The 26,123-nt window shown below is 40.1% G+C and overlaps 1 protein-coding gene across 1 annotated transcript in view; it reads right to left on the reverse strand.

The window, feature by feature from the left end:
- Positions 1–629: 629 nt before the first annotated feature.
- rnf144aa (ring finger protein 144aa) overlaps positions 630–26,123 on the reverse strand; it is a 30,261-nt gene continuing 4,767 nt past the window's right edge. The window contains exons 3-9 of the mRNA XM_063497245.1: positions 15,749–15,899; positions 13,108–13,212; positions 12,290–12,350; positions 9,857–10,073; positions 8,363–8,510; positions 7,923–8,012; positions 630–6,007 (exon numbers count right to left, since the gene is read on the reverse strand). Coding sequence (XP_063353315.1) covers positions 5,876–6,007; positions 7,923–8,012; positions 8,363–8,510; positions 9,857–10,073; positions 12,290–12,350; positions 13,108–13,212; positions 15,749–15,883 — 888 coding nt within the window. The 5' untranslated portion in view covers positions 15,884–15,899 and the 3' untranslated portion in view covers positions 630–5,875. The remainder of the gene's footprint in view (positions 6,008–7,922; positions 8,013–8,362; positions 8,511–9,856; positions 10,074–12,289; positions 12,351–13,107; positions 13,213–15,748; positions 15,900–26,123) is intronic.

Consider the following 26,123-nt stretch of genomic DNA (forward strand, 5'->3'; position numbering starts at 1 on the left):
TCAAAATTTCGAGTTATTTTCTTGAAATTTCGAGTTAGCTCTGCCAGTCAGTAATCTACATGAATGTGGTCACTTTCTTGTTACCTGGAAGCATATGGCGCAGAGTAACACGCACTCAAAACCGGATCGCAACAAATTGGCGCTTTCGCGAGTGCGTTTGCTGATAGTAACGCCATGTGATTCAGCTAATAACACAAGGATTTCATCATTTTTGAAGTCACGCTGAAAATACTCAGCAATCTGTGCATTCATGACTGGATGTAATACTGGTAGCTTAGCTGTAGCATTTCTACCTGAGAGCTTCAGCTTCCGTGTAACAAGGAAATGATGTCATCCACGTAGATTAATGATTGGCAGTGCTAACTCGAAATTTCGACTTAACTCAAAATTTTGAGAAAAGTCAAAATTTCGAGAAAATAACTCGAAATTTCGAGTTATGGATCCTTTTTTTTTTTTTATTAGTGGCGGAAACGGGCTTCCATAGAGATTCATTTCCCCTGCATGCCACACTTAAATACGAACTGAAATTAATCACAACTGTAAAAGACGTCTCTAGGTTACATTCTTCACCTAGTTGTAAGCAGCTCCAGTTTGAGAACCACTGGCATCAGTGAAAGAAGAGGACAGAATCACGAAAACAACAACCTTTAATACCTGGTGTCACAGTGTTAGTGGAACTGTAGATATATTAAGATGCCAATTCTAAAGTTGTACAGAATGGATTTAATGCAATTTTACAATGGTCATAGCTTTGTTATCATTTAACCTTTAATTACTCAGTGAACTAGAGACATTGTTTTCTCATAGTCCTGTGTATGGAAAGCAGTTTCTTTGAAAATAACTCACCTACGGGAGCGACCGATAATTGTAACTCATTGTAATTAATATACGACCAATAAAGGGGTGAAAAATCCCTCTATATAAACGGATAATACAAATACACAAACTGATGTAACAAGTGTACAAAACATAAAATATATCAAAAAAGAAAAAAGTAACAGACACATGAAGGCCATCTACTAAATATAGGAAGGCTGACCAACATATTTTATGGCTGAACATCAAAGTGCATTTTCTAAACGAAAGAAGAAGAAGAAAAAAAAAAAACCCAAAACAGGATGACGACTTTATCAGTGCCACCATATGAAAGCTCTTTAGAGGCTACAATATTATATTTACCATGTAGAAGTCAAAGAAAACTCATGCAGCTTCATCTCTTGACACAACAAGTTATAAAATATAGACTGCTGCTCGTAACCAAACTTGATCTGATAGTTACAAAGTTGATTTTGAGCCTTTGTAAAATACTCTCTTTCCATTCAGGGCCCCAAGTAATGAGAAGCAAGCCCTTACTCAGGTCATCCTATTCTCCAGCACCTGTGCTGATGAATCATCTGCGTGAAGTGGTTGTACTCTGTAGGCCTTTATGTCAAGCCCTGAAAAAACAAGTAATTATGCTGCCCTTATGTTTGTTGCATAATACGGTATCTACCTGTTTATTAATGCCAGCAGACATTGGTAAAGAAGAATGTTGAGTTTGAAAAAGAAAAACAAAGTGTCCATGATTTGTTACTTTGTGCCTTTCAAGAATTCGATGGACTTTTAGTTTTTGGATTTAAATAAATGTTTACTAGTGGTATCAGCCCCCTCCCGCTGTTCCTCAAACTGTTAAAACCCCTAAAAAACAAATTTAAAAAACCAAACAAACAGTTGTGATCATCTGCATCGACTTTTCCATAGAGTTCATTTTAGCTGCTAAACTCCTCCAGTAAAACACAGCAGGCACCATATCACGCACGTCACAGATCATATCAAGAAGAAGTAAAACGATAAAATCCATATTATACAGTGCAGCGCTTACATAAAGAAGCAGTCATTTCAACCCTGTAAAAACTGTTAATACATTACAAAGACGTGATCAAAATGCACACACAGCTCAGCTTCCTTTTGCCTTCTGGGAAATCTGCTTGGCACGATTGTCATTAAAACAATGAGAGTTTCAGGAATTTAAATGATTTGCAGCGAAGAAATGTTGCTATGAAAGGTAGAAAATTTAACCGAATTCAGTGTCAAATGATCATGCTCCTACAGAAGGCAAGGCCAATAAAAGCAACCCAAGCTACTGGTAACGCATTCAAACCTGAAGGCTACTAATAATAACATAATTTATTTCTAAAATTTTACATAAGAGTTAAAAACAGGTGAAAACTGGTGGGAGGTGCAGGTGATTAGCTACTGTTTAGCTTATACAGTATTAGCTACTCTTGTTAACCCCTTTATTGGCAACTGTAGCCACACTTTTAATGAAATGCTACATGAACACTGATGAATTGCACCAGAAGGGAAGCGAGAAACCGAATGGCTTATTAAAACACTGGAATGGCTATGACAGGTTGGCACAGTGGTTAGCACTGTCGCCTCAAAGCTCGAACCTGATGTTCAACTCTGGTCTTTTCTGTGTGGAGTTTACATGTTTTTCCTTCTGCGCCTGTGTGGTTTTTCTTCAGGCGCTCTGGTTTCCTGCCACACTCCGAAGACATGCAGGTGCTATGCACGGTAGCAAAACTTGTCTAACTACAAACTTCTCCCATAAATTAAATGTCTCTATTTTAAACTGAAAGGTTTCTACTTTTTTCCTAAACTGACTTACAGTTTTGGTAAAGAAACAAACAAACAAAAAAAGCACAGTAATACACATAATAAAAGAAAATTGGTCTTTAGAAGGTCCTTATATAAGACCTCAGCAATGATCTTAAAGAGCGACCGCTTCTCCAAACTATTTTACAGTGAAAGATCCATCCAATCATTCTCTTTTACTTATATCCTTACTGGGGTTGTGGGGGACTGGAGAATATCCCAGCTATCATGGGTGAGAGGCGGGGTACACAATGGACAGGTCGTCAGTCTGTCGTAGGGCTAACGCAGAGAGACAGACAACCACTACTCACATTAACACCTATGGGCAATTTAGACTCACAAGTTAACCTAACTCCTCTAACTGCAAGTCTTTGGACTGTGGGAGGAAGCTGGAGTACCCGGAGAGAACCCACGCAGACACGGGGAGAACATGCAAACTCCCCATCCCCAGATGGTTAAGGCTAGATGGTGGAGTCGAACTCAGCACCTTCTTGCTGTTAGGCAACCGCTGTGAGGGAACAGTGCTAACTGCAAAAACCCAATAACTACATCTCAAGACTCTCCAGGCCTCAGTTAGGATATTAAATGTTAAAGATGACAGTACAATTAGAAAAAAGAGAAAAACAAACAAGTATGGCTTGTTTGGAAGTGTTACCAGGACAACGTCTCTTCTCTGTATAAAGAACATAGCAGGACTCCTTAGGTTGGCATTAGGCTATAAAGCCTAATGCCACTTATGCTGTGTTTGGTTTTCACCAAATCAACACAGACCCCTCAGACCAACTATCAAGCACGGTGATAGAGGGGTGATGATTGGGGCTTGATTTCGAGCCACAGGACAACTTGCAATCTTTGAGCTGACCATGAACTCATCTGTAAGCCAAAGTATTCTAGAGTTAAATGTGAGAACACCTGTCCATAGCTGAACAGGACAATTATCCAAAACACACCAGCAAATCTACAACAGAATGGCTGAAAAGAGGGGGAAAAAAAGGGTGGGGTGGGAGGGCAAATCAAGATGTTGCAATGACACAGTCAAAATCCAGACATCAACCCAACTGAAATACCGTGATGAGACATTAAGAGAGCTGTGCATAGATAATTGCACAAAATCCTAAATGAATTAAAGCAACACTGAAAAATAAGCAGGCCAAGATTCCTCCACTGGACCCAGAGGACCAAATATTTTCTTTTATTATGTCCTGGTCTGAAAAACCTCAGAACTGACAGTTTGCGTACCGTGATTATAACCAGGTAAGATTGTTTTTGTAAAAAGGTAATTTCATTTTTCTGAAGACTGCAAAGAAGTTGGCAAAGGCAAATTTCTTCTCTGGAAACCTTAAAACTAGCCTAAGGACAAAAACCAAAAAACAATGCACTGTATATAATGATCATAAAATGGATATTTTCCAAATGATTCCCTGATTAAATTAAAGCGACGATATGCTGACATTCTGCAGCTCTCATTAAACAATACTTCCTTACAATTAATCATGGCCAATCAATAACCTTATCATTACGGTGATGCACAAACTTGCATAGATAAAGTGATATAGTATAGAGCAGCTTGATATTCATGTGCCCAAAGATTTAACATGCTTTTTAAATTTACTCTATAGGCTTTTCTCACATTCCTGCAAGGAATAGCTGCTTTTTGTTGGAGGTCTAACTACCAACAAAACAAAACAGACACTCGGACCACTAACATATGCAAGTTTGCAGTTTGAGCCAGCGGGTATTTGTTAAGACTCGAAAAGTGGGAGAGTTGATCTTGAGATCATTCACAACCATAGTTGGATTGATCGCTCTCCTGCTTAAAGAGGCTCAGAAAATACAGGGCCTAGATCACAAAGAACACCATTTGAGAACAATTGTTTATATTATATGTAGAGAGAGAGATCCTCGTTTATTTTGTTTTTCTTTTTTTAACAGTATGGCTATTAACAGAGTGGCATATGAATGACATCATAGAATCGTCTGGATATAAAGGGCTTCACTGACTAGTCCTTAAAACATGCTTTCCCTGGGATCATTTGGATCTGACTTGTTCTTTTAGTGCATGGGGGGCTTGCCTGATTTTCACTACTTTTAATTTAAGGCCATTCATTTCTATTTGGCTAGACTGCTGCCTAGGGACTGAGAAATACAGGAGTGACATCTCTTTTAGTGAATTAAATTAAAACGGCTCCACAGCACGTGGATACGAGGTCCTTTGATAGAGTTTAATTTAATGCTAAAGGGGAGTGCCACTCAATTTGTGACATTTGTGAATTTAATGTAGAATGCAAAGACAGTAAAAGGTAAGGTGATAGTTAACCAAAACAAGACGCGATTATCATTTTACCACAGGAAAAACTGTTTTTTTTTCCTTTTAATGTATTTGAGAGGCAGTCCCCTTTAATATGTTTGCCTAACAGTTGGAAAAACACTGTAAAGTACAACACATAGACACTACTTTGAGCACAGTTCTATTAAAAGCGCAGGATTATAAAACATTGACATCATCAAGAGGACGTGCTATACACTGAGCTGAGAGTGACGCTAGCCTCCCATCTCTACCTCAGTCGCAGACATGACAAAGAAATCATGTTCCGTGTGCAAATCGAGTGAACACCAAACATCCGTGGTGTAACTCTATTATGCTACTGACTGAATCTGTAGAGCTACATCGAGTGTGGTGGTGAGGGAAAAGCTTTTGTTGCGCATAACAAACCGACGAAACAGAGCGATGAAGTAAGAGTTCTTTCTAAGGTGGCTCCTGCATGACATGGTCCATACAAGAATAATAATAAAGAAAAAAAATCATTTCTTAATGTTGATTTTTTTTCCCTCCTTCATTTGCAATTACCCACCAAAGTGCAACAACAAATTAACCCACACCTCATGAGAGAGGGGGGGGGGCAGCTGAAGTGGTGCAGTCATCCTCCACGTCCCCAGTCTGGCAACTTCTCATACATTTGGACACAGTAGTCCCTCAACGAGTCTCATGTCCACTAATCTTTGACCCCTGCACCTCTCTCCCTCGAGATAAACATGTAGGGTCGCTTTTCTGCCATGCCTCCCTCATGCAGAGCAATGGATCCCCAAGCAGCTTGGCTGGTGCAGGTTCAGCCCAAAAAAGAATAAAGCTCTCAAAGCTGGTGGGATGGGAAAAAAATATGTAAAAGGGGTGAAAAAGGACAAAAATAGATAGGCCCATCCTTGAAGTGGCTCCCTGTGCCAACTCGGATGGTGTTTTTTAGGTTGGCAATGGGTCATCATCGCCTTTGCTGCACTTGCACTTGCAGCAGAGTACGATGGGAGTGGCCAGGAGGAGGAAGGGAGAGGCAACCAGCAGGAGAAGGCCAAAGCCAGCAAAGATTCCCACAACCTGCAGGGACACAGCAGCGAAACATTAAAATAAAAAACAACAACAACAAAACCCCCATTATTTAAATAAATGCAGCATTCTTTTAAACATAAAAGCAGCCATGCATTTAATCTATTAATGCTGCAATTCAAGTAGCGTTAACAGCTTTCAAAGTCATTTCAGAAAGTTTTATTGCTGATTTTCTCTTCAGTATCTGTCATATAAGTTACCGATATTTTTTTGAGCAACTGTGCATATACTGTTTCCCAAGTGTCCCAAACTATGAGCACGATTTCTGCAGTAACACATGTTCACCAGTAGATGTCACCAAGTGCTTTAAAATGATCTCTTTTTTTCCCAACATGTTAAGAATGGTCGGTTTTATTCCAGTTTTACACATTAGGCACCACAATTTATATTTTCATAATTGGGCAAGTTCTTCACTTCTTTTTTTTTTTACTCAGAGGAAAAAAAAAAAAAGAAGATATCAAACAGTGGAGATGCCATTTTTTATCATTAAAATAAGTTCTATACTGCAGTACATAAAGACAGAAAGCCTTTAGTAAAATTTTCTTACTCCCACAAAAAAATAAAAATCTAAGGACATCATGATTTTGTCACATAGTGAGACTGTACATAGCAAAGTCACACATTCAGTTACATAATTATGTACTTCTCCAATCAAGTGGCACAAAGGATGGTTGTTTTCCAGCAGAACCATTTTGTGTGGAAGTTATGCAAGTGTTCTACTAAGGAGATGGTTTTTAGGAGTTACCAACACAGTTATAGATTTAAGAACTGTAGAGTTACATGTTGGTAAAATCCAGCTTTGTTTTGTTGGTAGCCAGGCAACTTAAGTAATCCACCACATGGGGGAACCAAACTGCAAGAAATTCACACAGCATGATGGAATACATAATCGGCTGTCACATGCAACAGTGACTTATAATAGCACAATGGGTTTTTTTCTTCCTCCAGTTTATTTGGGAAAATATATTTTGCAGGATTGCTTGCATGCAGGGTTCTTTTTAAATAAATAACAACAAAAAAAAAACCCTGCATTAACTGAGTGTTGGCTAATGCATTAACTGTTATTTTTTCAGTGAAAAGGCAATGTGCTGTGAAAAACAAACAAAAAGTATCAAGTACAGGGTCTTCTTATTAACAGATCGTTGTGGCACTTTGAAGCATAGCATGTGACATTGCTTCAGAACGATGGTACGTGGCTACAACAGAAGATGCTCTTTGCTCTGATACACCTTGGCTTTATAAAGGAAGCGAAAGGGAGGCTTACATATATGTGAAAGAGCAAACGGGTGTGAAATGAGGAGAGCGAGACAGAGAAAAAAGACACATAGAACACTGAAGCTATAGCTGGCCTCCACCAGCTGAACTGTAATCATATGACTCAGCCTGCCCTACTAGGCAACAGATGCCAATGTGTATGCTAATACTGGGAAAATAGCAAATATGCTGGACAAAGGGATGTGCTAAGCTATGAATAGATTTTTTGGCTAATAAGTGATACTGAGAGGGCATTTGGGAGCTCAGTCTATGAATTAAGCACTTCAATATGTCGTATCATGAGGAAATCTAATCCTTATATGCAATGTGTAGTTTTATTGGATTACCTCCAGGTAAAGAGAGACCTTGGTTATGTAAACCTTTTTTTTTTTTTTTAAGCCTTAAACAGCAGGACACTGACCACTAGACACTTGTCGCTGCATGTGGATTGAGTTGTTCTTTTGCTTTTGTGCCGTTACCATAATACGAGCCCATCACTGTATGTGAATGTGTGCACCGAAGGAGAGACAGAAGCAGAGCCAGGGAGCACGTGTGAGGCCACATGCTGCAGCGTGGCTAAGAGAGGGGGAGGAAGAGGGGGAGGGGTGGGTTGCCGAGTGTGACTTGCGGATGGGGAGGTGGGTGTTCTCACCTGTGTTCTGTGCCAGATAACGGACGCCCTGGAGTGCCCCAGTTTGTTTCGACAGGGCCCTTTGTCATAGTGGATCAGGAGAAAGTCATCCTAGCACATGACACACATACAGATAAAGACTTGACCATCAGCTATCTGAATGATATGGGTGGGCGTTCAGAGAAAATTGCTTTTTAAGTGACCTGCGTATTACGGTCGCCTGTGTGCTCACACAATTAAGATTATATAAGGGCACCACAGCTCATTAATCACCAAAGTTATAGGAGTTCAGCTGAGGATGTCGCTTTGAACAGTCAAAATAATGAAAATTGCAAATACTCTTAATGTAAAGCTACGATTTCCTGATAATTAGAGATATTGTTGTCCCATGGTGTCAAATAATATCCAAGATTAGCAGTGTGAAAATACGTTACAGGATGAGGAATAAAGATGCCACTCACATCCAAGGACTCCAGACAGTACCAGCAGAAGGCATGCTTGCAGTTCTTGCACATCATCTGTGCACAGCCCTCGTCCCTCTCAATGTAAACTTTACATTTAGGACAGCGCTTGATTGGTGCATCATCCTCTTCGTTCTTATAAAAAGAGCTGAGGAGAAGAGACGCAAGTTAAGTGTGTTCAATTCAATATTCATACTATGTGGCATAACAGGATTTTATGTAGTTCTAAATCAGATTCATTTAAATAAACACATATGTAGGTGTCACCAGTCACTAAAATGGCCTTGAACTCAACCCCAGACTAACATTCTTCTGTCCTCTCGGTGTCAGGTTATCTGTATCCATTTCTCCCATTATTTCTAAACAGCTGACTCCGAAAAATCTGTGCATGAACAGCTCTCTGTCATTTTGCGAATTATCCGAAGACAGCAAACAGGCCCATTGATTTTTCAGGCCGGTCTCCATGAATCTGTCATACTGTTCGTTTGAGTGAAACACAATACAGTCTCAACACCTCCACCACTTTAGCTAGAAACTAGAAAACACTGAACTGTACTTAGAACATGACTTGTTTTTGTCTCTCCCAAGTTTAGCAAATTCTACTGTGTTAAAAAAAAATTCTTCTGCATCATGAAAGAAAAACACTTGTACGACTGGAGAGAAAAAAAACGTGTAGAAACCATAATCTTGTGACAGGCAGAGAGATTAATGTTTAACATAAGCGTAGCCAAAACGAACAAAAAAAAACAAAACAAAAAGAAAATGATGCTTTCAGAGATATCCTTATGGTGAACAAGTATAATTCAAACACCAAGGCTCTTTACAACTATGAACCCTCTTCTCCAGTGTGGCCTCTGAGCTCCTGCGCAGACAGCAGAAGGTTCTGCAGAGCTAATGGCATTTCCAGGGTAAGAGGATAAGACAAAGAAATGGGTCAGCTGCGTGCATCTCTGAGCAAGTCTGTTCTACCTTAGGAGACAGATGCTGTACCCTTAAAATGAATGATTAATCTATTTCAGCCGGCCTTACTGCAGTTTAGTTGAAGCAGATTGTTTTATCTCTACCTACTAAATATGTGCTTGAGTGTTGGCTGATGCTCAAGCAAAAAGTGGCAGCAAAAAGACACACTGACTGAATCCTGCCAGGTTTTCCTCACCTTCACTCAGATGGGCTAAGACAGCAAGATAGCATTGACAAAACTAGTATTTCTAGCAGGCCTTATACCTGCTGCACTATCACATGCCAAAATGTATTATTACTTTACTGAAGTGCTCATGTTTAAATGATTGCCTGTTAAAATTTGAGCAAAAATTAAAAATTTATTATAATTAATGACTTAATAATTATGGATTTAATTAAGGACGCTGCTTAAGGACAAGGACAGGTTTCAGAATTTATTTCATGTCTCATAGCCTGTAAGTATTTTTTGGATTATGGTCCATGAAATGTTAAAAGTGTGGAAGTTAGTGAGTGGATACAAGTAGAAAGCAGCACCTGTTTTCTCCTGGTAGGAAGGACGTAATGGGCAGGTTGTTCTCCTGGCAGGCCTGCCCGGGGTGCCAGTTGGCCTTGCAGGCCGAGCAGAACTCGAGGGCACATACAGCACATTGGACCAGCTGGGGCAGGGCTGGAGAATCCGCTTCCTTTAGCTGGCACACCGCCTGGCAGGTCGACGAAGGGCACCATGTTCGGCACGGGTCCAGCAATACCTCTGACGACACAAAAAAGGTCCAGGTCATGAACACCAACTCTCTTATTAGCTCATTTGAGCCAAAATATTTAATGAGTTTCAGATGCAGATTTCTGAAGATGTAGTGCAGTACACTAGAACCTTCTCTGGCTGTTTGGTGATTTTTTTAATGCCCCGGGATTTCCTGTTACGTGTGAAATAATGATACATGTATTCAAGAATAATGTTTCTCTCTGCAAACTTCTTATAATTTGATATCATGCTCTCTGCACTTTATCTTTATGCAACAAAAACAAAAACAAACAAAAAACATCAGTACTGGAAGAGAAAAAACCATTTTCACTCATTTTCAATTCTTATACAAATAGCAGATGAGTCATGTTAGACATATGAATTTCCCTCTGGGATCAATAAAGTTCTTATTCTTATATACTGAAAGGTTTCTTTTGTTTTAAAAAAAATATGTTGTTTCTTGTGTTACTGCATCTATTATTTGGTAACTTGTTTCCATGGCTTCCAAAAATTCTTTCGAATATTTTTAAAAGTGGTAAAAACACAGATTCTGCCAGTTTTAAGTACATAGCATGATGCACTTGCCCTTGTATCCCGTCCTTACATCCCCTTGCCTCTCTGCCAAGAACTATGAGCACAAATTCCACTTGCACTTTTGGCTCAGCCTGAGAAATATGGAACGGTTACAGAAACTGTTCTGCCTGACTAGACTGGGACATTGATGAGACGGCTCACTGCTTTTATCCAGAATCAACAGCTCTTTCTGAGGATTTTTATTAATTTACAGGGTCCCTTCTGTGTTAATGAATGTGTGTTTGTCTTTATGGATATGCATTTATTCCTGCAAGCGTGATCTGCATGTTCTGTGTATAGTTTGTGCCTCTGTGTAGGCGGAGAACCTGCAGAGTGAGTACCATCAAAGAGTGATAGCACAGCGTGGTCACTGCTGTCTCTTGTAGGGATGGAACTAAAATATTGCTGATTAGCATGTCTACACTGACAGTGTGAAGCAAAGCGACACAGACCTGCCATCATGTTTTCAGCTCTGAGATCCAAGCTATTTATTAGAAAATGAACTGCTGACACTAAAAATGTACAAGTACACGGGGGAAAGAGACAATGGGAATTTAACAAAAATACAAGGGATCAAGTGGTGATGATCCCTAAGGCTAAAGAGGCCAATTAACTGTAGTTCCTGCAGTGGCCAGTTGAGGCTGGCTGCAAAAGTGGGTCAATCCCTTTATGCACATTACCTGTTAGTTTCATCCAGCCATGCAGTTTGTATCGATGGCCCCTGCTAACCAAGCTAGCTAGCCTTAGCTAATAGCTTAGTACACTGCCCTCTCATGTACACTACTATGCCACCCTTCATTTCTTTATACTTCGCTTCTAAGCAGCCAGACTTTCATGTAATCTTTAAAGAGGTCTTTAACAATAGCTCCCCAGGTTTTCTGAAGGTCTGAGCAGTGAATGTCTACAGCTGTGAAACACAATCGAGGTTCTTCATTTGATTTGGGGCTGCATTTAAGCCAGTGGTGTTGGGGATCTTGTCAAAATTGCTTTTTGCTTACTGTATTTCCATGTATTTTTGCACATTTCAATAAACTAATGTATCCATTTCCCATTATGTAGTAAAATATTGAGATACAAGTGTTGGCTCAAGACTTTTGTACAGTACTGTAAATAAACACAAGCAGCAGCTAACGCATGGTATCACTGTGGCTATACACGTTTTGCATACAGTCTAGCACTTGAAATGTAATTATAATATTTCAAAGCAAAGTACAGGAATATTACTTAACTGAATGACTATTTGTAGTGAAACCATTCAATTTAATTGAATCCAGAATGAAATCCAATTGTTCTTCATTTTGTACATCACAAAATGTATGCAAAGAAAACTTGAAAACACCTGTCAGTGTTGAAGAGTGAAATTTATGGGGCTAAGAAGGATTTGCCAAATATATTCTAGTAGTTTTCCACAGACACCCCCTGGTGTAACTCAATAGCGAAAATGTCCACAGGGGTAAAATGATTAAGTCTAGATAGAGCAAGCAACAGTTGAGCTCCACGTGCAAAAATGAGACTGTCATCCTTTTGTGTGTCGTATCTCTGCAGGACAGACTGGTCCATGTGACTGTGTTTGATAGTCATTGCCCATACAGCGCCTACTGGTGAGCTCTGAAGTGATCACTGACGTACTGAAACTGCTTGTACTGACTCACCCCTTTCAAACTGAAGTTTCTTGTATCTCTGCATCATCTCTGTGGCCACCATGCACTCAATCTGCAGGAAGTGAGGAGAAGAGAAGTGGGAGTGAAATGAGCAGGTCAGTGTGGACATTTGTAGACAGAAGCTGCAAGAAGCAATTATAAATTCTCCACGCGAGTTTCATTTCCAGAACAATGTCATAATCAAAATTCCACAACACCTGAACTTGCCATTTGTTTGAGCCTTAAATCTCATCCCCACAGTAAAATAGAAATTGATTGCCAAGTGCAGCCCAGGTGCGTACGCGGGCCCACACATGGTTACTTATTTAATGGGCATTGAAAAACATTCAGGCTTTGAGAATTACAAGAATGGAAAGGGATGATGCATGCTGTGCCTGACCGGCTAAAGTGGCTTTGGTTCTATTAAGGGCCAGGGATGCTAATTAGAAACTGAATGCTGCTGTGTGCTAAGCTATGCTGCGTCCTATGGTAAACTGCCTGAAGAAGGAGCAGTTTGACCTCAATGTGACATCTGCTATGGAAAAAGGCATGCAGGATTGCTCATTATAATGGAATACACACATGAAAGTGAAGTGAAATGCACGTCTCAGTTAAGGATGGTGCTTTAAATTGACAATGATGTTTTAGAAATATAGGTTTAACCGATATATTCAATAGTTGCACAAAGTGCATTAACTCTGCTACATTTGCACATACAGTGCTGCGCCTGTGTAGAAATTTAAAAAATGACTACTGCTAAATGGAAAACGAGTGACTGAGTGGTCCGATGTCCAATGCAGAACTAAGACGTTCTAATAATGGAAACACACCTCATTTTCTTGCAAGTGTCCTCTTTTAGGACAGGCAGAGTCCGGACAGCTAATTGCAGTTTCAAGGCCATCTTTAATCAGGAGTTCCACATACTGCTTCAGGCACTGAGGGAAAAAAAAACAGACAAGTATAACATAAATCCATTAAAATCTCAAGTTAATCAGCAAGATGAAACAAAAATGAAAGCATAACCAGCGGCAACAGATAAGGCAAACAAACAGTGGCCAGTCTTGGGATCACTATGCATGTTAGATGTACACCAAATGGTAGCACTTTTTTCTGAAAGGCTGACAGCTGCACTAATCAATTGTTTTACACTACCAAGTGATCTGTCTGTGAAAAGCAGGTCTGTGATGCTTTTCAGCTTCTTTTGACTCACCATTTTGGTTTTTTAATGATTAATCAAATGGATAGTGCTGTAAAAAAACAACAACAAAACAAAACAAAAAAACACAACCCCAAAACAAAAACAAATTCTATTCACCTAAAACCTGCAACATGACCATCCTTCACTCCCTGGTCAAGATATATGCAGACTATGCAAAAGCCAAAACAAAGCTAAAGACAAGTAATTAACAGATTGAAATATGATAGCCACAACAATTTTTCTAATGGTACAACAGTAATAGAGATGCCCTGCTTTAGCATGTTATAACATTTCTTGGCGCAAACACATGAATTATGCTTTTCATGTGAAACTTCTATGAGTCATTTAAGGGAAGCCAGTAAGTTTTACAAAGCTGATTGTTACCAAAGACACACACAGACATAAACCTTCTATGTGCCACGACTGGCTATTTTCTAGTTGTTGTTTTTTTTTAAACTGTTCCTTTTATGTCAGCCCAAAAAAAAAAGAAGAAAAAAAAGAGAGAAATAAATTGCAACATACTGGAAATGTAAACATCACATATCAAATGTTTCATGCAATATATCAAACAAAAAAAAAAGAAAAGGAAATGGTGAGTTATTAGTTACAGACTGCAGTACGCTTGCACTCTGGAATAAAGTGTGCTAAAGAAAGTTTGGCAATTACGGCTGCACCCCAGACTGAGTTCTAGGAAATGGCAGCTATTTTTAGTTGTCATTCATGAGCATTGTTTCCTCATCCCTGGAAAAGATTGGTTTACATCTGCTAACCAATTGAGGGGGGGTTATCGTTTCTCAGCCTCAGCTGTTACACTGGAGGGATGTGAGATTGATACTGTAGCCATTTCGGTGTATGACTTTTACTGGGTCTAAATTTAACACAGAAGTTACATTTACTGTACTTCAACGCAGAGGCAGATCTTACTTAATCTTACTATTTTTAGATAATTGTAGTCTATTTAATAATAGTAAGATTTATGTTGTTTGAATTGGAGTTTTAGGGAAAAAATTTTTTAAATGTATTTATATAGCGCTAGTTCACAACAGTAGAACCCCATTGACTGCAACATCCCTTATGAACAAAAGCTTTGCGGGGGCAGGAAGGAAGAACGCTCCTTTTAAAGTTAGAAACTTTTGGCAGAATGTGATTTAGAGAGGGACAGCCGGTACCCAGAGCATAGAGAAACAACAAACAGGACGAAAACACCAACTACGAGAGAGAGTAGTCAAAAGTTAATGACATGTATTAGTGGTATATAAACACACAACTGAAGTTCAGCTGAGTGGAGGAGAAGTGCTAAGTGCAATATGGAAAGAGCCCTAGCAGGACAACTAAAGCTGGGCATACACTGTGCGATTTTTTCAGTCGCGTTATTCAGCTCCAGCTCAAACTGTACGACTTACTCGCAGGGGTTAGAAGTTTGTAGGTCACGATGCAGGGTCTCACACTATATGGCCCGATGCTCTGATGCGACCTGAGTGCTCACACTGTGCGTCCATAACATGAAGATGATAACAAAAAATCTGTCTCTCGCTCTCCCTCTGTCTTTCACTTACACAGACACACACCACCACCATCAACTTTGCTAAATTGCTAATGAAAAACATTGATCAGGCAGCTGTGATTGAGCAGCAATGTCCATCCAACTCTTTTCACGGTTGTTGTAGTCGTGATAATTTTGTGAGGTGACATCGAAAAGGCTCAGACGAGCTTGCCAAAGTTCTACAAGTCGTGCCTCCATCGCTTGTGTCCAGATGACACGCTGCACTGCCATGCTGCTCCATCTTTTCACTTTCATTTCTGTGTTTGCGCGTGTGCAGTGTGAGAGGCTGCGGGGACAGTGTATGCACAGCATAAGTGATAGCTCTGGGTCAACAGATCCAGTCATAAGTGTAAGGTTTATCAAAAAGGAACATTTTAAACATAGCCTTAAAAACAGAGAGGATGCTTGCAAATAGCTGAAGGTTCTGCTTCTCATTGTACTTTTGGGAACTCAAGAAACTGCAAGTAAGCCTGCAGTAAATGCTCTATTGGGATCATAAGGTACTACAAGTTGTTAAAGATATTATAGAATCTTATCGCTCAGGACTTTATATAGAAGAAAGAAGGGTTTAAATTCAATTTTGGATTAAGCTGAGTGTCAGTGAATAATATTTTCTGTGGTATTAACTTCATCTCTTTTTCTGGTTCAAAAAGGACTCCAGGGTTCCTTAAAGTAGTACCTGAGGCCACAGCAATGCCACAAAAAAAAGGGAAAAAAACCCAAAACTTACCAGTGTACAAAAGACACATTGGCACTGTGTGATGGTGGTCATCTGCTCCAGAGGGAACTCTCCAAGGCACAGCTTACATGAGACCAGAGGGTCCACGGCCAGCTCCCACGTGGGACGATACCGCGCCGTGGTCATCTTCACCGCCACGGAGCTGAAACATCAAAAGACACAGGAGGGAAGAGGAGAGAAATTAGTTAAGCTCAATGTTTCCTGGGAGATAGTGAAACAAATACTGCTGGTGACAGAATAAATAAGAAAAAAAGAGTCTGTGTAGCTTTGAATTGTTTTTTTTGTCTGTTCACTTAATAAATCCCCCGTCCAAGATTTGCTCTGACTCAATGCTTTACGAATTGTGTCCAGCCAGGTTGTGCACACACAAATGGGCTTCATGTATGCACAATGACACTAGCTCGCCGCCTAAATGGCCGTTGTCAGTTTTGTTCATTTTTATTTCAGGCCTCATGCTTTCTGGCATTAAAGAAAACACGGTTCAAAAAGCTTCTGAAGCTCCTGTAGTTATCTTCAACAGCTTTCACAGCTCCCTGTGAAATTTTCACTTGGTATGAAGTTACACTTTTTTTCCTTCACTGCGCGTCATTCCGTGTCTCTTATGAGAGTCAGAAAGGGTTATTTTAGGCCGTCTCGTCTCACTCTCTCCTTCTCTCTACAGCTGAGAGCAAAGAGCACCCACTCGGCTGTTTACAGGAAGTGCTCCCGCACATACACAACGTCAACACTGTCAAGCTCTCCCCCGTGCTGCTTAGCAACTGGCTAAAGGAGGATTTTGGAGGTGGAGGGTGAGCTGATAGGAGGGGGAGAAACGTGGCAGAGGGAAAGAGACATGGAGAGTTCGCAGTTTGCCTTCACTGGTCGCAGTCTGCTTCAATGTGCAGCTGCCTGTTTGCAGAAGAGGGAAGCAAGTGGGAAGAGATGGGTTGAAGAGTTCATATCCATGGACTCTTGTGCTGTCTAAATGTGCTAGTCAGCGATGAGAGAGACTGTGCACATCACATCCTCCTCCTTAACAACACATTACACATTCTAAGTAGATTGGGAAATGCAGGTCATTGCATCCACCACTGACTGACTTCATTAAGCGGTAAAGTCAATCCACAGATGATGTGTGCTAGGATATTAAAATAATAAGAGTTACAATCTGCTAATGTGGCAAATATCTCTTTGTAGGATTGTGTCTGGTTTCTTCTTTTAGTCCACTGACTACTTTATGAGGTGCTGGAAACATTCAGAGATTTTGATCCATATTGACATGATGTCATCACACAGCTGTGTTCTCGTACTGGAAGCAGCCATTAAAGGATAGGGACGCACTGTGGTCATAAAGAGGTAGACATGGTCAGCAACAATACTCATCAGCAGATCGTCATTTTCTAAAATACTCAGACAAACCCATCTTGCACGACAACCATGCCATAGTTCAACAAGTCACTTAAATCACCTTTCTTCACCAATCACATGGCAGCAACCTAATGCATTTAGGCTTGTAGACATGGTAAAGACAATCTGCTAACATTCAAAACAAGAAACAGAATGGGGGTCAAATATAGAGGAACTGAACAAGTGTTCCAATTAAAGGGTGTAAGTATATTTGGATTGTTGGTACAAATGGTTCTCTTTAGATAGAATGGGTTGATAAATGATAAAAGGGAATAATTTCAGTGTTTTCACTATAAATATTTCCAAACATTGTGAGACAGCCTCCTCATCCTCAAGTTAGTAGAAGTAGGAGGAAGAAGAGTCATGATTAAAATGCAAATGTACATTAAGATGGAAAACTGCTCATCTGAAAGTACAGGTTTAAGCAATAATATATGAAATGTGTCACTACTCTTGTTTGTGTAAACAAAAACTCAAACTCTCAAGCTGGGAAACTGTTACTAGTAATTGATGCTAATTCATTTGCTGCTTGACTGGGGGCAAATTTGTTACAATTGGACTGCTTCGGTTCTTCCTGTTTTGCATCTCTTTGTTGTGTTTTAGGGTAGAGGGGCCAAGGAGGAAATTGCAAAGTGAGAAAAACTGAGAGGACAAATTAGAAAAATGAGATGCAGCTCATGTCTGACTCACTCAAAATGCCTGGCATTCATCCATCCATCCATCCATCTATCCACCATCCATCACGCTCACCAGAAAGCACTGAGTGGTGAGGAAGCTCCTTTATGTAGCTGCTGAACTCATAGAAAAGCTTAAATGGCAATTTGTTATCAGGGTGTTGCCAGCTCATAAATATGACCCTCGGGGGAGTGTGTGGAGGTGTGTGCTTTGGAGGCCAAAAGGAGAAAAAAAGAAAAAAAAAGTCAAAAGAGAAACCAATTACTATATTAATGATGTCACAACTGCAAATGCAGCCAGACAATTTAGTGTAATGGTGTGTAATAGCCCTTTTTGTTAGCTTAGGGAAAAAATATATACATATATATAAACATGTTAAGACAGCCTGGATCATCACCATGCAAAAATGAATAATAAAGTAAATGTGCAGGAACTTCTATAAAAACAGAAGCAGCTTAGCCACTATTTCATTCAATCAACAAACTGCATCACTAAATATGATTTGAATACGAGTTGAACCCCACCAGCAGGAGTGGACTGACACTTCACAGGATAGATGCTTAACACTACAAAGCAAAAAGCTTTGCTGATGACTAGAATGAAAAGATATTCCAGGGTGACTGAAATTAGGTTTTTTTTTTGTCTCTTTGTCTAAATTACTAATTAATATACATTTACATTCCACGAGCAGGATCTCCTAATACAGTGGGTACTTTAATACTTGAACCTTTTCCTCTAATCCCAGGTTTTATATCGGCTGTGCAAACACTGACAGACTGGGTCGATGTGGACAAATGAAATGGTTTTGTAAAGCCCTGACATGGCCTGAGGAGGAGAGGGAGCGAGCGAGATAGAACGGCAAACGGAAAATGAGTTTTCACGAGAAAAGGTGGTGCAGTGCGATCCCTCTGCTGCATTATTAACTAGATGGTCCATTATCACTGAGAAAAACACGCGCGCGCACACAGATACACAGGATATTCAAAGCAATGGACTACTTGTGCTATCGTTTCAAATATAGCCTTCCTGAGTACGATAAGTCTGAAAAGGTCAGGTCAGAGAGTTAAAGATTAATAAAGTGAGACTCAGAAATCAAACATCTTTCCTGTGCAGTGTCCACCATGTGTCAGTCAACAGTCTAAAATAGCCCTCACTCACAGCTTAACCGGCTACAGCACCATACATGCCATAATGACTCCATATCCAGGAGACAAACAGACACACACACACACGCATTAACAATCCATTGCATAACAGGGGTGGAACTAGTCACAGAGGAGTGACTGACTTCTCCAGGGAACAACAAGTAAATGGGATTTCTTGCCGCAGTAGAAGGCATATGATGCCACCCATTAAAGTTTTTTTTCACCTACATCATGTTATGTAAGGCAAAGGTCAGCCACAGTACACAAACCCAAGCGCAGTCAAACAAACACACACAAGCCATGCAAGTAAGAGCAAAACCTTAACCAAAAAGCATACTGCCCGAAGCCTCACATCACAAGCTGACCTCACTTCAACGATTTCAAGGTTTTCATGCTACATATGAGGACTATGATGCAAGGCCAGACACAGACTCACTCATCACCAGCATATAAACATTATGCCTCTTTATTGTTGGGGAATTCATGTATATCGTCTTACAGATACACCTGTTGAACTGCTTGTTAACACAAATATCACCAGATCTCAATCCAGTGGGGCACCTTGGAAACAGAAAATCTGCAGCAGCTGGGCGATGCCATCATCATCATGACAGGTGGGTACAATTATGGAGAGCATAAAGAGCAACGGTGAATAACTACATGTCAACATATGTTTTTAATGAGTAGCAGTACTCTGAATTCCTTTCTTGGAAATGTTTGTACAAATCCGCAACAGTTACAGTGTTTTTCCAGTCAAAGTCCTCCTGAATTGTGAACATTGCTTTCTTCTATTTACTTATTAAAACCAAACAACCTATTTTAATCCATCAGAAAGTGTGTCATTTATGAGTAAACAATTAACAAAGTAGTCCAACATAGAAAATTGATAAAAGTCTTCTTAAAAAAAAGCTAGACTGATATTAATACACTGCTCCCAGTGTTATCTTCTGATCAGAGGGTGCATTCATATAAATGCTGCTTCCTAGCTTGCAAAGAAAATCCTAAAATGCTAATTCTCACCTGAACCCCCTCAGAGAGACTTTAGAAGTGAGAGCACATTTTCACATGCTTCAAAAAGCAGCCTCACGCTGAATAACAATGCAAGCCTTTACATTCACTAGGAATCAGCCTCAAATAACAGGTTATAATGCACCAGTGTGTACGATCTGTACTGTGTCATTTGCTTTGATGCAGATGGGCAAGCATTGAAAGAATCAGTATTTCAGCTCTTCGTTTTCAACTGAGCACAGTTTCACGTCGCATCCTATCTGAAATTAAAAGAAAGACAGCAACCATTAACTGCTTTGCAAGTTTGGGCAACCCAATTTTTTCTTTTTCTTCTCACACACGCACAAAAATGTCATTTGCCTGATTCAGAAAGAAACTGCTCTCACCCAATGAGACGAGCCAGAGACAGTGTGATGAAAGACACGCAGTAAATACCGAATTGTGTTCAGCTGCAGTAAACAGCTCATATTGTCCTACGTAAATTATGAGAACGGCCCAGTGCAGTAGATGCTCGCCCGTGTGATTATTTGCCACAGCCAAATGAATATTGTTAGAGGAATGATATAACACCAGCTGTCATGAACAGTTTTCGTTCTGACTGGCTTTATCGGTGAAAACAGATCTTTCTCAACTTTTCTGAGCAACATTTCTGTCTGGCACACAGCTACAATCATTTCCTTGTTGTCTCATTGGACTTGGTCCTTTAATTGCATTTCGCTGGAATGCATCACTCTTCACAGAAGCATGATTCATTGCAACTCAAGAATCTATGCGCACACAAATAGTTATTGAATCTTCTGAAATGTCGATACAGTTAACAGAAACTGGAATTTGTTTGTTTCTTAAAGAATTATTAAGAAAAAGTAAAAGAAAAAAAAATACTCCAGGCTGAGCTGTGTGCACAGTGATCGTCAGTCTGAAATAACCGCATCTGACCACCCCCCCCCAATTTACTTCCTTCCTTCCTTCCTTTCCTCCCTCAAAAGCCCAGCCCAGCTCATTGTGGTCAATTAGTGAGGCCTTTAAGTTTATGCCATATTAACTCTGCGAAGGAAGAAGACGCAGTGGAGAGAGAGCGACAGGCAATCTGCCAATTTTGCCTTTTTTTCCAGCCTCCCTTGGCTCACCTTTACTGCCTGATATTTCTTCTTGTCACCTCATGGTGCAAGCTTGTGGCTTTTACTCGCTGTCCTAGGCAACCAAACAAACAGGCATACCACGGGCTTTATTTATAACCACAGCCTACGCACAAAACTGAGCAAATAAGATAGGTACAACAATTCAAACTTCTTGAGGATGAGCATCCTGTAAAGCAGCTGTGCTCCATGTGTACCAATATTTCAGAGACTGGGGGGGGGCAACACAAATGCTTAAAAGTAAGTTTTATAATAAATCATCTCAAGTTTAACTTGTGAATTTGCAGAAAAACAGTATTACACTGGACTTGAGCTTCACATGAATTATTTCTTAAAAGATGCAAGCAAACAAACCATTTACATATCTGACTCTTAATTCAAAATACTGAGCATCTGGCTCATTACCATGTTCCCAAACCCTCTGTGCTCTGAGGAGAAGGGTTCTGTCAGTTGACTCTTACTTAAGCACAACTCCATAAGTATCTGTAGAAGGTATGCTTTTAAAATGTGTGATCCTACGAGCTTGTTCATCAGTGCTTTTGTTGCTTTCTGAAAACTCAAACTGCTTTGTCGGGGTCAGCACACACTCTGCTTGAGAATTGCATTGTGTTGGCATCATAGACGGTGTATAAAAGAGGAAAGCATGTAAGCTTCTGCAGGTACTTGATATTGATATTGTGTTTGCTCCTGTTCTTAACAGTTTTACCGTCGCACACTGGTTCCCTTTTGCAATAGGTCATTTAAACCCTCAAAAAGAAAGCAGTTCACAGTTATAATTTATGAGAAGTGCTGTAACGACAGCAATACACTATTGTGCAACTGCACATCCAAAGATGACATCATCCAGATAGTACAGCAACCTATGTAGCAAAAATAATGGCATAACTGATGAGCAGCTGTAATGTGATTGCTGAAGCTATAACCATAATGCACTACCGTGTATATAATGACAGCGTAGGTTATTCTTTAGAGCAGCTAACCTACATTTTATAAGTCAAAGTGCACACAGAGTATTTTTGGGTGGCTCTATTGCTAAAAGTGAAAGGTGACTTGCTCTTTTTGACAGGCTGCGGTTGGGGACAGACGCCGTCTGTCCTTGACACATAGGTGGGGTGGGGGGAGGGGAGCCAAGAGTTGTGATAGGCCTAGTTTTTACATGCCCCAGTGAGTTACACAGTCACCCAAATGTATTTTGGCATTGTGAGTGCTGTGCTGTGCGTGTGTGTGTGTGTGTGTGTGTGTGTGTGTGTGTGTGTGTGTGTGTGTGTGTGTGTGTGTCTGTCAGTGGGCTTAGCAAGTCAAAGTCCATCTTGCAGTGTGGGCCAGACGGACAGTGAAATGGTGATTTAAAAAAAACCCCAACTAAATATAATATAAACTCAGTGCAGTCAAGCATGTCGATACGGTTAATACGACCTGCTGAATTTCAGTCTGAGTATCAAAATGGTAATTTAAGCAGCTTTGAACATGTCTTTGTTGTTGGTGCCTGATCTGAGTATTTCAGTAACTGCAGATCCACTGGGAAAATCACAGTGGATCTTTCCCAGTTTTACAGAGAATGTTCTGAAAAAGAGAAACTATGTTCTCTGGGTGAAAATGTCTTGTTTATCTCAGAAGTCAGGAGAATGGTCAGACTGCTTCACGCTGACAGAAAGACAACCGTAAAATAATGTCACAACCGAGGTATGCAGAAAAGCAGCTCTGAATGCTGAATAAATCTCACAGCAGCAGAAGACCACACTGGGTGCCACTCCTGCCAGCTAAGAACAGGAAACTTCGCCAACAATTTGCACGAACAGAAGCCGTAAAAGTAAAAATGTTGCTGGCCTGACGGGTTTCGTTTTCTGCTGTGACATTCAGATGGTAGGGTCAGAATTTGGCGTCTGCCTTATATCAATAGTTCAGGCTAATGCTGCAAGTTTAAAAGTTTCAGATATTTTCTTGGCAAACTGTGGGTCCCCTTAATACCAGCTGAACACCATTTAAATGCCACAGCCTGTCCGTTTATGCTGTTTTCTGTGGTTTATTTTCCAGTTCAATTTTTGATATAGGTAATAACTATGACCAGATGGAAGAACAGGAGGGTAGGGTCTTGTTTTCCTCAATAATTTTCAATTGAACAAGAATGACAAAAAGGAAAGAATGCAGCCCATTCAGAGGTGACAGTGGCTTAACTGCCATTATCTTTGTCACCTACCATTAATGTGTCAACAGCTAGAGGAAATTCGGGGGAATGCAGCAAAGCTATACTACATTCAGTGTTAATGCCACCCGCTGGAGCTGCCTTCAGAGAAAAGAGAGAAATAAACTAGAATGAAGCAGACTAGCAAGACGGGAAACAAAAAAGAAAAAGGGAAGGAAAGAAGATGTAGATGAAAGCATGAGTGAGCATGAAAAAGAGGGAAATGGGTAAAAACTGACTGAAAGAGTGACAGTAAAAATAAAAGACTGGAGGAAATACAAGAAAATCGCTGGAATAAAAAGGGCTCTTTTCTTTTATGCCTCCTAACTAGACCATTAGGCAAACAAGCTGAAGCTTTGGCAGTACTTAATGACTGAGTGTAAATATTCATGAGATTTTTGTAGCATTTTGTTTTTTCCTTCAAGTTGTAAAGAGCCTACATTGAAGAAAGTAGACTCGATGTTGGGCCACACTCATCAATAAAGTTCACAAAGCTCTTTTTTTTTGTTAATATTTGAGCCCCACCCCATTTTCCTTTATACAAAAAAAAGAAAGAAAGAAAGAAAGACTGAATACTGAATGACATGATGGTGAACAGCAGGCACAGAGCAAAACAGTCAGATGGGGGCTAAAGCAAGGGGGCCAGTTCTTGCCTACAGAGTCTTATTGTCAGTGGTAACAGCACTTACAGTTCTCTACAGCACAAAGAATGAACAAGATACGGATGTTGTTGTGGAGACAGTAACAGGAGATACTTGTTTCTTACCAAGTCGGTATGCAATAAAAAAGAAAAATTAAAAAAATGAGGCTGTAACCAGAGACGGTAAGCTAGTTCTCACCTCCAAAAAAACCCATGCTGGCACACATTATTGTCTCGCAAGCTGAGTGAAGATGACAGGCATGCCACACTGAGCCCATTTCTATTGACAGATGGAGAGAGCCTGGGCGAAGGGTCGACTTTGCTGGGTATCTCTTGTCACTCACCGCTTTGCATCTTCAGTCTTTATGTTTACATGTAGGGTTTAACTAAATTACAGCAGACAATAACAGGTAAAGTCCAAGGTCATTATTGTGGACGATTTTGACTTATTCATATATCTGTAATCATGCAGGGAAATTGTTAAACTTCCCCTGGCTTTAGCTGACAAAGAACACTTATCTAATACCGTAACACTGCTCAGCTGGGTATGAAATTGTGTGAACTGCTTTGTCTAATGAAGGAAAGTTAGTTTTAGTTTGTTATGCAAATGCGTCCAGAATTCACTTTGTACTTCTGTCCAAAACAGAATCCAACAAATATCAGCTGGCAGGAATTTTTCTCTTTCCAGACTCTGTTTGGTTGATCAGCACTTTTGGCTTTCATCTTGTAAAAGTTCTTTGTTTTTTTTTTCCTCCCTACCAGGTTGTTCTTTATTTATTTAAATTAAATTCGGTATTTAACTCTGAAATCAGACTCATTAGAATCTCTTGTGAATTTTAATACAAATTAAAATGTTAGAAAATACTAATAGCTGCTGCATAGATGGACTAAATGGACAAACTCTTGACTGTTACGCACACAGCCAACAAACGCGAGGACACATCCACTGAGAGCAGCAGCTGACAACTGACAAATAAGGCCCGTATTTGCACACTGATAGAACGTTCCTGAAAAACACATATTAGGCTGTGTTTCTGAATAAAGAAAAGACAAGAAGATGTTTGCAGTTTCTAATATACACTTCCTGATTTATTTGGACTTATAATGGAGGTGATGCCACTCTGTCTTCACCCCATCAGTTTGACGAGTTAAGACAAATAAACCGTAACAGGTCTTGTGTTCATATCATGAAGTGACAATGGAGTTCTATGACAAGGAAAATAGGATTTATTATTTCTTAAATTTTGCTTTTGAAAATAAGAGAAAAGGTCAGAATGATCAATTTACTATGTCAAACACACACGTCTCATATTTTGAAACTGATTCATTCCCTTTACATGTCAGGCTGAACACTCAGTGTGTGTGATTGGCATATCACACACACACACACACGAGGCATAGTCTACATGTCCCTCATTAGAAAAAAATGCCCTGGGGACAAATTCCTTATGCCACTGCAGTGTGCTAAATGAACTGAGATGAACTGAGTAGTTTATGTCAAGATCGGGCAAAAAAGCTAATTCATGACATGAAGAGAAGTAAGAAATAAAAAGAACTGCATGTCCTTTTTCACCACAGCTTTAAGCCACTAAATAGTACTGATCAAGACACTTAAGTCGGGTCGTGTCAGCCATTTTAGTCTTTCACTGAAGTTATTTTAATGAGGAAAATACACAACAAGGGCTAAAATAACAAGCGTGACTCTTGCATGCTGAGCACTGCCGTCACTCCACTGGACAATAGTGTTTTCATGGACAAAACAGGAGTGAGAAGCACTCCAACAGAGAGGCACTCAGAGTCTAATCTGTGGGATACAGTGGCACTCTCACCAAGCAGTGGGCTAAACAATTCACAAGCAATTTTGCTAATCGCTGAGTCTGCAAAGCAGACAAAACAGAAGAGTGAATAGAGTCAGATCCCCCAAGATCTCATGCCCCAGTCTGACCCTCCCTACTCCCTGTAGTCCTGCCATGACATGACATCACAGCTTATCATCTTGTACAGAATACTTTCTTGTATCACGTAAAAATCACCACGACAGCATATTATTTTCTCTCTGCCTCCCAGCTCTTTCCTTCCTTGCTGTTGTGGGATGCTACCCTGTATAGAAAACCCAGTCTACAGGTCTCTCGTAGAAATGGGAAGGAGGAAGCCCCAAACCCATGCTAGGAAATGTTCCTATCCTGTTGTTGGG

The sequence above is a fragment of the Pelmatolapia mariae genome, linkage group LG16_19 (genome assembly GCF_036321145.2).
Source record: "Pelmatolapia mariae isolate MD_Pm_ZW linkage group LG16_19, Pm_UMD_F_2, whole genome shotgun sequence".
Lineage (NCBI taxonomy): Eukaryota > Metazoa > Chordata > Actinopteri > Cichliformes > Cichlidae > Pelmatolapia > Pelmatolapia mariae.